The sequence below is a fragment of the Mixophyes fleayi genome, chromosome 6 (genome assembly GCF_038048845.1).
Source record: "Mixophyes fleayi isolate aMixFle1 chromosome 6, aMixFle1.hap1, whole genome shotgun sequence".
Taxonomy (NCBI): domain Eukaryota; kingdom Metazoa; phylum Chordata; class Amphibia; order Anura; family Limnodynastidae; genus Mixophyes; species Mixophyes fleayi.
Window position 1 is genome coordinate 223,362,959 of NC_134407.1, and position 15,302 is coordinate 223,378,260.

Here is a 15,302-nt window from a genome sequence, read left to right on the forward strand (position 1 = left end):
TCTGTATCTCCTCCTCCTTTATGTATAGTACTCCCCTGCTGTGTCTGTATCTCCTCCTCCTTTATGTATAGTACTCCCCTGCTGTGTCTGTATCTCCTCCTCCTTTATGTATAGTACTCCCCTGCTTTGTCTGTATCTCCTCCTCCTTTATGTATAGTACTCCCCTGCTGTGTCTGTATCTCCTCCTCCTTTATGTATAGTACTCCCCTGCTGTGTCTATATCTCCTCCTCCTTTATGTATAGTACTCCCCTGCTGTGTCTGTATCTCCTCCTCCTTTATGTATAGTACTCCACTGCTGTGTCTCCTCCTCCTTTATGTATAGTACTCCCCTGCTGTGTCTGTATCTCCTTCTCCTTTATGTATAGTACTCCCCTGCTGTGTCTGTGTCTCCTCCTCCTTTATGTATGGTATTGCCCTGCTGTGTCTGTATCTCCTCCTCCTTTATGTATAGTACTCCCCTGCTGTGTCTGTATCTCCTCCTCCTTTATGTATAGTACTCCAGTGCTGTGTCTGTATCTCCTCCTTCTTTATGTATAGTACTCCACTGCTGTGTCTGTATCTCCTCCTCCTTTATGTATAGTACTCTCCTGCTGTGTCTGTATCTCCTCCTCCTTTATGTATAGTACTCTCCTGCTGTGTCTGTATCTCCTCCTCCTTTATGTATAGTACTCTCCTGCTGTGTCTGTATCTCCTCCTCCTTTATGTATAGTACTCTCCTGCTGTGTCTGTATCTCCTCCTCCTTTATGTATAGTACTCCCCTGCTGTGTCTGTATCTCCTCCTCCTTTATGTATAGTACTCCCCTGCTGTGTCTCCTCCTCCTTTATGTATAGTACTCCCCTGCTGTGTCTGTATCTCCTCCTCCTTTATGTATAGTACTCCCCTGCTGTGTCTGTATCTCCTCCTCCTTTATGTATAGTACTCCCCTGCTGTGTCTCCTCCTCCTTTATGTATAGTACTCCCCTGCTATGTCTGTATCTCCTCCTCCTTTATGTATTGTACTCTCCTGCTGTGTCTGTATATCTCCTCCTCCTTTATGTATAGTACTCCACTGCTGTGTCTGTATCTTCTCTCCTTTATGTATAGTACTCCACTGCTGTGTCTTTAACCCCCTAACCCCCGTCCTCTGAATATGTCTGTGCTCCCCTGCTGTATGTATCTATCCATGTACCTGTCCTGCCTTCTGCCCTCCTGCTGTGTCTATCCTTGTACCTGCCCTGCCTTCTGCCCTCCTGCTGTGTCTATCCCTGTACCTGTCCTGCCTTCTGCCCTCCTGCTGTGTCTATCCCTGTACCTGTCCTGCTTTCTGCCCTCCTGCTGTGTCTATCCGTGTACCTGTCCTGCCTTCTGCCCTCATGCTGTGTTTATCCTTGTACCTGTCTTGCCTTCTGCCCTCCTGCAGTGTCTATCCCTGTACCTGTCCTGCCTTCTGTCCTCCTGCTGTGTCTATCCCTGTACCTGTCCTGCATTCTGCCCTCCTGCTGTGTCTATCGCTGTACCTGTCCTGCCTTCTGCCCTCCTGTTGTGTCTATCCCTGTACCTGTCTTGCCTTCTGCCCTCCTGCGGTGTCTATCCCTGTACCTGTCCTGCCTTCTGTCCTCCTGCCGTGTCTATCCCTGTACCTGTCCTGCCTTCTGTCCTTCTGCTGTTTCTATCCCTGTACCTCTCCTGCCTTCTGCCATCCTTCTGTGTCTATCCCTGTACCTGTCCTGCCTTCTGTCCTCCTGCTGTGTTTATCCATGTACCTATCCCTCTAACTATTGTCTTACATGAAACCATTAGAAGTATTCAGTGGTCCTTCCTGCTGATGTCAACTTATACCCCTCCCTCTTCCATGATAAGTACCAAAATCCCAACCACCTGACCTTGCCTGATGGTGGGCAAGGCAGGAATGGGGTGACTGAGAGTATAATAAATCTCACTGTAATCTCTTTTAATAAAGAATGAATCTGACTGGTGAGGTGAGACTAGTCATATCAATCTTCTCTATATTACCAAAACTAGGACCTGCTTGAGATGCAAGGGATTCTGGGAATACCTTAGACATATCTAGAGACATAGTCTCCGTGTGTCAGGAGGATTGAGCAGGACCCAGAGCCCCATCACGGTGCCTCCACCTCACTCACTGATACATGAGAGAGACAATGACCAGAAGATCCTGGAACTGACCAACAAGGTCATCCAGCTGCTGACTGGAGAGGTGATTGCTGGGAATGGGACATTATACAGTAACACCAGGGGATGTGTCTGGGTGATGACCATTGTGTGTGTCAGGTTCCTATAAGGTTAAACCAATCCTAAAATTGAGTTACAATAACGCCATGTTCTAATCAAGCGCTCACTTGTAGTGCCCAGTTCCACCTTTATTTCGGAACTATAACATATCAGTATTTCACACCACATCATGAAGACCATTCAGCAACCAGTGGATCTCTGTCCCTGATTCATCATGAATGTTGGATCATTTGCACCGTAAAAAATGTATCACAGTGAACCCCATGCATTCTAGTTGGAATATAAATGGTCAAACATGCTGATATTGTCGTCTGCTGACCAGAATTTCGTACCTTCACAATGAAATAAGGCCACAATTTGTTGTGTTATTTCCATTCATATAGAGGCCACAAACACACAGTAATGTCAGGCTAACCTCCAAAAGTGACCATTTGTGTGAGAGAATCACTTTTTCAGGAGGCCACCAAGAGACCTATCTCAACGCTGGAAGAGATGGACGAAATTTTCCATGGGACAACAATAGTTGTTGAAGAAACCTCACATGAGTTCTTGTTTATGGTTTTCCAGAAAACATGTGGTCTGTAAAGATTATATGGTCTGATGAGACAAAGAATAAAATTGGCCTCAATGCTAGGCTCTAAGTTTGGTGCAAGACTAACACTAGGCCTCATCCCAAGAACACTGTCCTTAGTGGCGGGAACGTAATGTTATTGGGACGCATCTCTGCTTCCAGGACTGAAAAACTTATCAGATTAGAGGGCAAAAGGTTTGTAACAAGATGTAGATAAATTGTGAAGGAAAACCTGCCCCCGTCTGAAAGAGACCCAGGACTCGGAGAAAAGACTTGTGCTCTAGCAGGACAATCACCCAAAGCATCCAGCAAAATACATTGATCCCTGAAGAAGCCTAGTGCAAAACGCGTTGGATCAACCAGCTTTGCCCTTCAAGGGCTACACAGACTGACCTTATTACCGCTGAGGATAACGAACGGATCCGGTCACGCATGCGCAACTCTGCCGACTATGAGATTGCCCGCTACTTCCAGGCTGTTACATCGCTCTACAGCGCATCGCCATTACTGTACATCGGTTTTCTTGGCAACAAGCAGGAAGCTGTGAGGACGGTACTGGCCCTAATTACCTAAGGGTAAGTCCTTTATTGCAAAGTCCGTTTCAAGATTTCTCCACTGGATTTCACTGTCGGCTGACAGACCCAAAGGAGATTTGTGCATTTGCCTATCTGCACAGGACTTGCTTTACTTGCCTTGTTGGTGGTATAGTGGACTATTATTAGCCCCACCAGAGAACCGCAGTATTTATGGTTCCTGTGGATTTATCAGGACTTTATACGGACATCGTTTGCCTGCTTCTACGGTATTTAATATGCTTATGTGCCTTTTTTATAATACTATGTCAGTGTAAATTACACTGTAAGGTTGTTACCTGTTTACTGCCTTCATTAAATCCGGTTTTGTTATCACTCACTGTCCCCTCTGTTTCAAGCGCCAAGGGAGTTATATCCAATCTAATCCTCCATTAGGGTTGAGCTATCCCTATATTCCCCCACTCCCAGGTGGCTGCTTATCCACTGACACGCTACATTAGGGAGCGCTGAACACCCATTTCCACAAATCCAGCAAAAGACACATTGGTTTAAATAGATCAAATATCAATGTCCTGGAATAGCCAACACAAAGCCCAGACCTGAATTCCATGGAGAATCTGGAATTATTCAAAAACTGCTGATAACGAACAGTCAACATCCAACATTTCTTCGCTCTGTGTGACTTCCTCAGCGATATATTCCACCACAATTCTATTACCTTTGATAATTCTTTGACTGGATGGACCACAGAATAATCTGACAGCCTAACACGGCTTTACCTATTAGCGTTAATACTCTGTGCACATGTGCACTGTCTGGCCACGACTGAGTCGAACTAGTCAATTCATTAGAAGTGGCAGTCACCCACATAGGACCGGGACCCCCAGGGCGCTACGCCTAGAAGGATCAAACACCCCGCCCCCCCCAGACTTTGTCCCACTACCACCCGCCAAGAAACAACCATCCCAGGATTATCATACTGAGATCTAAAGTAGGACTTATCCACACAAGCTTGACAGTAGGTATGGAATCTATATTCCCGTTTCTACATAATGCTTGGACTTGCATTTTACTGAGACCAACATTATTAATACCCTTCTTCTTTAGAGGTCACCATAGGTTTTACTGCATTTTGAATTTTGTTTTTGGAACTCTTTTTATTTCCTATATTGAACCTATTCACAGTGTTCAGTTTGTCTCCTTTGTAGTATAGTGCAGAGCTTATCTGCTATTACGTAAGGACTAGGACCAGTACATCATTTGATCTGTTATAATTAGTCATTAATTAATTAAATTAAATTGTATTGAGGAGCTACAGTTCTGTTTTGTTTGGATATACATACGGTACTTATTTTGATGGAAACAAACCAACACACTGAGATCACCTGCACTGGTTATACCCTGATACCTACTTAGGACACTATGCCCCATGCCCTTTCCATCTTATAGAGAAACTTGCTTTTACCTATTTAATGTTAGAGTCTGGGAATCTCTGTACTCGAGCAGCTCCCGTAAACAACTAGCCATCAGAATCGAATAGTCCTTGCACAGATCAGTTTTTACCTTTTTGCTATCAATAATTTTGTGATGGCATTTTGTGTATAGTTATATTTAGTTAACATTATAGCTGGATTAATTGCTTTACCGGCAATGATTGTACTCATCTTTATACATATTCATCGATCTTGACAGTATTCATCCAGCTTGATAGTAGTAACTTGGAAACGTCACAGCAACATGATATCATGTATGGCCAATCCGACATACATCTTGGCTGTTCAAAAGCCCTTCTAAGTGGATCAGAAATATAGGATGAGTGGCCAGTGACTCGCATGGGTGGCATAATTGGCTGACTGGTATAAGGGTGTTGCTCGTGGCTATGCCAGACATATGGTAAGCTTTTGCTGCAACGTGTCTCTAATTCTGCAACATATTGGGTGAGTTCACAATGAGACAAACGTTTTACGTTTTTGAGACTATGCCAGAATTATACATAATGTGTTCTAAATCAAATGTTTTTAAATTTTGTATGGTCATTGAGAAGTCTACCAAATGTTACTTGTTTAATGCAGTTAATCTGTTTTCGTACAGATGGATCCTGAATCCGTATCGACCATAGAGAGCTTAACTTTTTAGCGGTTTCTATGAATCAGGAGAAGATGGCTACTATACAGCCAACAAGACAGACACAGTGTGTGTCTTCTTATCTTAAAGAGGACTCAGCCTCATGTGATGGAGGAAACCTCAAAGACACTGACATTTATACACCCACAGATCATACACAATATACATCTACTGATATTAAGGAGGAATCAGTCTCATGTGATGGAAGAAACCTCACAGACACTGACATTTATACACCCACAGATCATACACAACATACATCTACTCATATTAAGGAGGAATCAGCCTCATGTGATGGAGGAAACCTCACAGACACTGACATTTATACACCCACAGATCATACACAATATACATCTACTCATATTAAGGAGGAATCGGTCTCATGTGATGGAGGAAACCTCACAGACACTGACATTTATACACCCACAGATCATACACAATATACATCTACTCATATTAAGGAGGAATCCGTCTCATGTGATGGAGGAAACCTCACAGACCCTGACATTTATACACCCACAGATCATACACAATATACATCTACTGATATTAAGGAGGAATCAGTCTCATGTGATGGAGGAAACATCACAGACCCTGACATTTATACACCCACAGATCATACACAATATACATCTACTGATATTAAGGAGGAATCAGTCTCATGTGAGGAAGGTAACCTCATGGACAGAGAGTATGCTTCCATTCATATAAAGGAGGAAAAGGATTTGTGTGAAGATGGAAAGCTCACAGAGATAGAATATACAACAGTTCGTATAAAGGAGGAATCTGTCTCATGCGATGAAGAGGATATATCAGGCACTGACATTTATAAATGCACAGAGATCTCTACACATTTGGCAGAGGAATCAGTCTTGGATGAAGGTTTGGAAAGTCTCACAGACCAGACAGAGATAGAATATACAACTGTTCGTATTATGGGGGAATCGTCATCATGTGAAGAAGGAAATGTTACAGATAGCGATATTTACACAGCCAGAGACCACACTTATATGGTCACTCGGACAGAAAAACGCATTAAAGCACCTTGCAACACAAGGAAAGTGCACAAAACTTTGAACTGTAACGAATGTGGAAAAATCTTCTTCCGAAAATCAGCTTATCGAATACATCAAAAAGTGCATAGAGGAGAAGCCATTTATTCGTGTTTGGAATGTGGCAAACAGTTTTCTAGGAAATATTCATGTGAAAAGCATCAGCAGACAGCCCATTCCGGAGAAAAATCCTATAAATGTCCCGACTGTGAGAAATACTTTACTTCTAAATTAAGTCTGACTTTACACCAGCGGATTCACACGCGGGAGCTCTCATTTGCCTGTGAAGAATGCGGGAAGAGTTTCACTAGTAACTCGGCACTTATTAAGCACCAGCGCATCCACACAAGTGATAAACGTCTCCTCTGCACTGAATGTGGGATGTCTTTCAATGATAAATCAAATCTTATTAATCATCAGATCACCCATCCGATACAGCAGTCATTTCTATGCCCTGAGTGTGGGAAAACATTTAACCACAAGTCAAATCTCGTTGCCCATCGCAGAATTCACACCGGAGTGAAACCATTCTCTTGCCCAGAATGTGGGAAATCTTTTAACAGGAAATCGCATCTCTTAATGCACCAAAAAACTCATAACCCAGAGGAGCCCATTGCAGAAGAAGGGCAATAATTCAGACAAAATCCAAGTGTTGTCTTACAACTCAAAAATCTTGAGCATCCCAGTATAAAGAACAAATTATGTACAGGGTTATGGTTCAGTGTGACTGTATTTAGCTCTGTATTCTTGATGTAAAAAGTAGAGTTTTAATATCGTGAAACTCCCCCAACACATATATTTTTAGATATGAACAATGAAGTTAAAAAACATTGTTCATTGTAACTATTACCTCCCTTGCTTTACTGTAGACAGTTAAAGTCCCTCACACATTTTTTGGGATATGATGCCGGTTAAAGGTGGGACTGCAGTTATTTGCGCTGCTGTGACATCACTGACCCTCCCCTATGTGTGTAGTCACCAATCCACACTACATTTGTGTACAGTAAGCCTCACACATTGTCTAATCTGTTAGACGTTCCTCCTAAGATGGTAACCAGCTGCAGAAGAGGGACAGAGTATAGTAGACATATTTTTGTTAATTATAAATACTTCAGTTATTTCATTTATATTATTACATTTGGCAATGTGCAGACTTCAATCTGTATAGTAATGTCCAATAGTGTTGAGACAGGATGGACCTCCTATGCCACCCTGTTGTGTTGCTGGGGACTGGATGGGCTTGTCTTGCCACTGTTCCCTTTCTTTATCCCAATTGCGCCCCTCTAGATGCAGTAGGTGGATTTAGATCCGCCTACTGCATTTAGATCATTTCTGTAGTTTACAGCAGGTAAGTAGGCGTCAAAAGCAGGATCTTAAACCAGTGATATTTATTAGCTTAAGAGTCCTTAAAAGGATAGTTACACACTAGTTTAAGGTACTAGTGATCATCCTGAAGTTACAGATGGAATAATACAAACAGGGCTCTTTTTATACGGTTTCTGACACACATATTGGCAAGAGGTAACCCAGCCCCATGATCCTAGCTGGCACCACAAAGTTTAAGATATTACATCAAATGTTTACCTTTGGGATGTAATATTCTCTCGACTTGGAAATAACTCAATTTTAAACTTAACAAAATTTACATCAATCTGTGATTTCCCAATTTACTTGCTATTCCATTATTCAGACACAAGATGAAAACGCTAAACAGGATAGAAAGGTAACGGCCCCCTGCTGTGCATTCTGACTAAAAGAGATAGGTTGGTCACTCACAGTGAAGAGACTTATTAAGCATGGGATTTCCTGCCTTCAGAAGCTACATAAAGAAATTTCCTCTTACATGACATACAGCCACAGAAATCAATACATTTCCAATACAACAATCATCATCATTTATTTATATAGCACCATTAATTCCGCAGCGCTGTACAGAGAACCCATTCACATAAGTCCCTGCCCCATTGGAGCTTACAGTCTAAATTCCCTAACATACACTCACACACAGACAGACACTAGGGTCAATTTTTGATAGCAGCCAATTAAGCTACCAGTATGTTTTTGGAGTGTGGGAGGAAACCCACGCAAACACAGGGAGAACATACAAACTCCACACAGATAAGGCCATGGTCAGGAATTGAACTCATGACCCCAGTGCTGTGAGGCAGAAGTGCTAACCACTAGGCCACTGTGCTGCCCCATCCATACATACAGATTAGGTGCATATTCTGAGTGTTACAACCAGCATACAGAACAAGAGAAATGGTATTGTTCAGATGTACATACATACAACAATCGGTACATTTGCTATGATATACATTGGCCAATAATTAAAATAACTTTATATAATAAGTTATCTATAAGTGATCCAGCCACAAGTGTCTTTACTTGTTCTTTAACATCCTTCTTTTGAGAATGAGTGCTTGTACTAGACCTTAGTTTAATGAACTTTGAGGGGTTTCCTGAGATAATGATCCAGCTTTTACCTTTCTCATCCGTCTGCTACTCTATTTTACGTTTCTTCCTGCGACAATGTATTTTACTGTTTCTATGGTACTGACGAGAGCAGAACATTTCTCCTGTTTTCTACATAGAAAGTGTAACTAACGGAAACGGTGCATTTAATTTCTTATAAAGAATTATTTAGTAATTAAGAGGAGATCTCTGTTTTCTAAAAGGCAACCTTCCACTCTTGTTTGTGCATTGTCGTGTGATTGTGTCAATGTATTCAGTGTCCGGACAAGTGAGATAAATGCAATCAAATGGAAACTATTTTCTTAATTAATGTCCTGTAATTGTTAATGCATGCAGACCTATTTAAAAATGTGCTGTATATAGAGCCAATATGCTGTAATTCTTAATCGGTCAAATAGTTGCTTGTAGCTGTCAACTGCAAGCTAACTGGGACGCCGCTGTGGCTATATTTAACGTATTGTGGAACTGGTATATAAACAGACACAGTGCTATCACAAAAACAACAATAAACTCAATATTTGATAGTAATTGCAGAAGTCACTGGCTGTATTATGTAGTATGGTCCATATATATGTCCAGAATAGAAGATTCCACTGCACATCTATTCCAATGCACTTCAATTGTTTCATGTTGAGTTCCTCTTTAAATAAGCCTTCTGTAAAGTAGTAATTGAGACTTGCTGGATTTTCTGTTTGTGTATGTAATTGTTTCTGCTTGTAGCAGAGGATACGTTGTTACGTCTATTGAGTATATTTTATGACATTACAAAAGCATGGTGCGATACAAGTGTTTCTACACCTTATTTCAGGTCATATCCCCGTCTCACTGCGGACAGAAGCGTCTGTACAATTACATTATTAAAAGGTGATGAACACATCATCATTTATTTATATAGCGCCACTAATTCCGCAGCGCTGTACAGAGAACTCACTCACATCAGTCCCTGCCCGATTGGAGCTTACAGTCTAAATTCCCTAATATACACACATAGACAGAGAGAGACTAGGGTCAATTTGATAGCAGCCAATTAACCTATCAGTATGTTTTTGGAGTGTGGGAGGAAACCGGAGCACCCGGAGGAAACCCACGCAAACACAGGGAGGACATACAAACTCCTCACAGATAAGGCCATGGTTGGGAATTGAGCTCATGACCCCAGTGCTGTGAGGCAGAAGTGCTAACCACTGAGCCACCGTGCTGCCACATCTGTCAGGCATTAGACACAGGTAAAGTGGATTTGTTATTCCCACAGACAAATCACCTTGGTGATTGTAACCCCTTCATGCCCACAGGCAGACTATAATTATTAGTTATAGAGAAGTAACATGACTACTATTATGTCAGACCTGTGAAATAATGAACTTGACACTGAATGACCAGAATCCTTAGTGGTAGGTATACTAATGTGCTGGCTGTGTGTGGGGGGAGTCTGTGTAAGCGCTACGATGTCCTCCACCTACAAGGTAATACTTGTCTGATCATAGCCGTCGAATCTGTAGGTGGTCCCTAGATGTCCCATGGATTGACGTCTCGGGTGGTGTACTCCTATTGGTTTTTCACCAGTGAGGTGGTGTAGTGTGGGTAATAAAGAGAGCTAAGTAAGAATAAGACTATGGTAGTTCTAAGATGTGCTGGAGTTGGTGTAGTAAGGAGTCGGTGCATGTGTGGCAGATGGAGATGTTTGGTTGTGGGGTTAGGATACAAGTAACACTAGGGGGTAAATGTAAGCTGAGATTTTTCCGGCAGGTTTGAAAAGTGGAGATGTTGCCTATAGCAACCAATCAGATTCTAGCTTTCATCTTGTAGAATGCATTAAATAAATGATAGCTAGAATCTGATTGGTTTTTCAACCCCGCCGAAAAACTTTCAGCTTGATACATTTAGCCCCCCAGGAATGAAATTAAAGTGGAGAGATGAGAAAAGGAACCCAATAATGCATAAAAGGAGAAACAAAATGTAAAAGCAGAAGAACAACACAAACAAACATAAATAAATATAAGAAACTATGCAGTAGTCCAAACGACTTTCGCCATCCTAGTTGGTTTCCTCAGTGGGTTCTCTGTAAGAAAATAGAAGCCACCAAACATGCCATAAGTTACCCTGAGGGTATTTGCATCTCCAACAATTTTTTGTGGGTAAAGACTCCTCATGTAACTCCTTACCCTATACTTTGGTAAATCAGGTAAAGTTTCTTGCAAGAAGAAAAAGTCAATTACCTCTATAAACCTGCTAGGAGGACCGTTGTATGTAATCATGTTTTCAAAACTTATCAGTTTCCTAATGAAATATAGTCTCCCCACTTTTGGTGGGCTTGGTCTGGCAAACTTGGCCCTTTTGTAAGAAACTTAGTTTTTCTTCAGGCTCTCACAAAAGTTGTTTGTTTGTTTTTATACCGGGCATTTTCCCATATCTTCTGCGGGGGAGCTAGGTTCAGATTTTCCAGTAAAGGACCATTATCAGGCACTGCTACTGCGTGTAGATGTCCTAGGGGCTACTCATCCATCTTGCCTCCCATGCAGACCCTTGCTGTGGAACATTTAAGACAACGAGTGCAAACATCTAACAATGGAGCAGTGAATGCTTGGAAAGGAGCTGAGTTATATACTCCCTTGTCTGAACCCCTCAGCGCAAAGTAGCCCTCATCCCTCCATGGCCACCAGAAACTCTCTTGATTGGGTTTAGCTGGACATACACAGTAACCACTGATACATGGCACACACAACTTAAGACCATGTTTTTGCAGGGAATAGTACGCTTAAAAAACTAACAAGCTACTGCCTGGGATATATAAGAAAATGGTACCCATTAGGCCACAGCCCTTTATTACTGTTGCAAGGAGAAAGACAAGACCAAGGAGGGCATGACCTTTCACCCCATTCAGATGTGCTGTCCTTGGGATGTGCAGCAGAGGGAGTAGACCAAGTGTGACGTTCAATGCAATGCAGAATCTTGTTCCTCTTGCTGGGGCAGGTGTTTGATTAGAACAGGGTACCGGGCCGTTTCATTAAAAGTTAAGCCCGCCTGAGACCCTCTCTTTTTGGAAGGGATCCTGGGGCATTTGCTTGTGTGTTCTTACATGCTACCGTATGGCTTCTGCAGTGTGCCTGTAATAATCGGTTTTCAACGTGCTATAGCCATTCGGTGAATTGGTAAATGAATCTCGTATGTTTTCAAAGATACTTAACTAGGTATTTTTTCTGTACTCACGAGTAGCAATTTCGGGTGAGGTCAATGTGATCAGAACATCCCAGACTTTTTGTATCGGATGCTGGAGTTGCTCTCGAATAACTTGGAGGACACTCCTCACTCGTTGGCACTGAGAAAGAGGCATTTCCATGACTCTTACAGTGTTTTTATGAGTAATAATAACGTTACGAGCCTATATTGTTCCCAGCATTCCGGTGAGCCAACTAAGAGTGTTGTGATAAGTTACTACCATAAGTTAACTCTCATACCGATAAGGTTGTACCTTCTTAACAAAATATAGCTCAGCACTCCTTCTTGGTAGTGGCGTATGCTCATATGCCACTTCTCTGTCTCGTAGCTTGCATGAGATGAAAGTTATGAGTCCAAAGAGACCAGCAGGTACGTGGGCTATTGTGTTCAGATTGTAGAAGTCTTTCTCACACTTAGAGAACAAGGGCCTGACACATGTTCATATGTAAGCCTGTTTGCGTGCCGTATCGCGAATGAAATTGCTCTGCGCATGCTCCGAAATGGACTTTAAGCCAATGAATGCAATTGCATACATCTGAACCCAAATGACACAAGGCGGAACGGAGGAGGTAATGGGCGTACGACTAACATAGGCCATGTAAAATAAGGGTATTTAGATGCGGCCAATTCAAGTCCTGGGTTTTTCCTAAGTCCATTTGGTTTCAACCGTATTACTTGCACTAGCTACAGGGAGGGGTAAGTGCCGACTGATCGTAATGACTGACATGGCATAGTCTGAGTTTTAAAGACAACACATATGCGTGTCAGTAAATGCCACAGAAAATGTGTATACAAGTAAGGTAGACTTTAACAACATATTGTATGTACAGTACGATTAAAAGCATCTTGTTTTTTTAATGTAAAAAAAATATTAAATATTCCTGCTGTTAGTAATGATTGCACTGCTAAGAGTTGTTCATTTATTTTGAAATATAAAAATATTTGTATTCATTCTTATGTGACCTTATATTGAACAGACGCTACTGCGTATACTGCAGACTGTTCTGTATGTCTACGTACGTCAGGTACTATGTAGGCTGAGGGTACTTACACCCAGATTCAAATGGAAGCATATCTTGAGATATACACTCGGATTTGAATACAGTCGGAACTATGCACGAGTTCTTTGCTCTCTTTTAAAATGCAACTTGCGTGCAGGTTGCGTCTGAACATGATATAGGCCACAAGGCTCAAGATTCAGAAATGAAGATTGTAAGCTTGTCACGGTTCAGAGGTCGAAGGACCCTGAGATCTGCCTAATTTGGCGTTACCTGCATGGGAGGCCCGGAGTCTAACGAGAAGGATGGTATTCACCATCGACCCCCGCAAGGGGATATGGGCTTGGCTGCTTCCAAGCCGCAGGACACGGCCCTCCTAGCTGGTATTAGGCGAGGCCTAGTGGAGAATCCCTAGTACAGGGATGATGGTCAAGGACAGGGAGCCATGAGCAACACGTCCACACAGTAGAAGAGACTCAAAGAACTGGCAATCATGGATTGTCACAGCTGTCTTTAGGTAGTGCAGCCACTAGGGGGCATCAGCCAATAGCCAAAAGCACAATGTGTCTGGCCATGCGCAGACCCCATCAAAGATGACTCTGGCCTTGTGTTTTCCTCTTTCCTCATGTTTTCCTGCCTACATTATCTTCTCCACTTGCGCCCCCATTTCCGGCACCTTCTGCTTGATCTTCTAGTCTCTGCTGACAGCGCCTCGTGTCCTGCTTGTTGTGCCCATGCTCCTGGGCACAAGCTTGCTTGACTGCCCCTTGACTGTATACTGGTACTGGGGGCACACACACACTGTTTACTGGTACTCGATGCACACACTGTATACTGGTACTGGGGGCACACACTGTATACTGGTACTGGGGGCACACACACACTGTTTACTGGTACTCGATGCACACACTGTATACTGGTACTGGGGGCACACACTGTATACTGGTACTGGGGGCACACACTGTATACTGGTACTGTGAGAACAGACTGTATACTGGTACTGGGGGCACACACACACACTGTATACTGGTACTGGGAGAACAGACTGTATACTGCAGGGGTGGGCAAACCTGTCCTCAAGGGCCATATCCAGTTCATGTTTTTAGGATTTCTGTCTGTAGAAACAGGTGGGATAATTACTGACCCAGCCAAATAGATTAACTCAGCTGTACATGATTAAAGAAATCCTAAAAACATGAACTGGATATGGCCCTTGAGGACAGGTTTGCCCACCCCTGGTATACTGGTACTGAGAGAACAGACTATATACTGGTACTGGGGGCACACACTGTATACTGGTACTGAGGCACACACACTGTATACTGGTACTGGGAGAACAGACTGTATACTGGTACTGGAGGCACACATTATACTGGTACTGAGGACACACACTGTATACTGGTATGGAGGGGATAGACTGAATATTGATAGTGTGGGCACAGACAATATACTAATGAAGATAAACAAGGTGCTAAATAAAATTGTATAATATAGAAAAAAAAGTGTATATAGTAATAAAATGGAGCAATTACCCCTAAATGTAAAACAAAACAAATATTTATCTAAAACATCTGTAGATGGCAGAATGATATGTGAAAATTGACTAAGAGTTGGTATAAAATATAAAACTTTTTTTTTTAAGAATAAAACAGCCAATTAATGACAAATATAAAACCAATATATAATATATACTGATAATCATTCAGAAACTGACTGACACATCTTTTTAGAAAAACAAGAGACATTTGTGCAGAATCGGACAAAGATGAAATGAATGCTGTTTTTATCTCAATGCAGAATCAATTACATTAGGAACTCAAATTCAGTCCAAAAGTATTAGGAAAGATTATAAGAATATGAGCCACATGAAAGTCATTAAAGGTCGAGTATAATCCCTCGGAGCAAAAAAGACCCAACGCATTTCACAAATAATCTAGTGTTGTAAAGAGAGGTAATTACTATTGAACACAAGAGCACACGATTCTGTAGATAGATCCTCCACACCTGACAATCATAGGCTTACATCCCGTATAGCAGTCAGTTACATACACGTCAGTGGCCAATTTACTGAATGAAGATGAAATTTGCACACTAAACC

General features: G+C 42.1%; 2 protein-coding genes across 2 annotated transcripts in view; both read left to right on the plus strand.

Moving 5' to 3' along the window:
• LOC142160080 (uncharacterized) overlaps positions 1-15,302 on the plus strand; it is a 205,309-nt gene that overhangs the window by 4,810 nt on the left and 185,197 nt on the right. The window contains exon 2 of the mRNA XM_075214996.1: positions 2,005-2,200. The gene's annotated coding sequence lies outside the window, so the exon portion shown is untranslated. The remainder of the gene's footprint in view (positions 1-2,004; positions 2,201-15,302) is intronic.
• On the plus strand, positions 3,903-9,518 carry LOC142160111 (uncharacterized). Its single transcript, XM_075215072.1, has 2 exons — positions 3,903-4,361; positions 5,431-9,518. Exon 2 carries the CDS (start codon positions 5,484-5,486, stop codon positions 7,146-7,148), a length of 1,665 nt encoding a protein of 554 aa, XP_075071173.1. The 5' UTR covers positions 3,903-4,361; positions 5,431-5,483; the 3' UTR covers positions 7,149-9,518.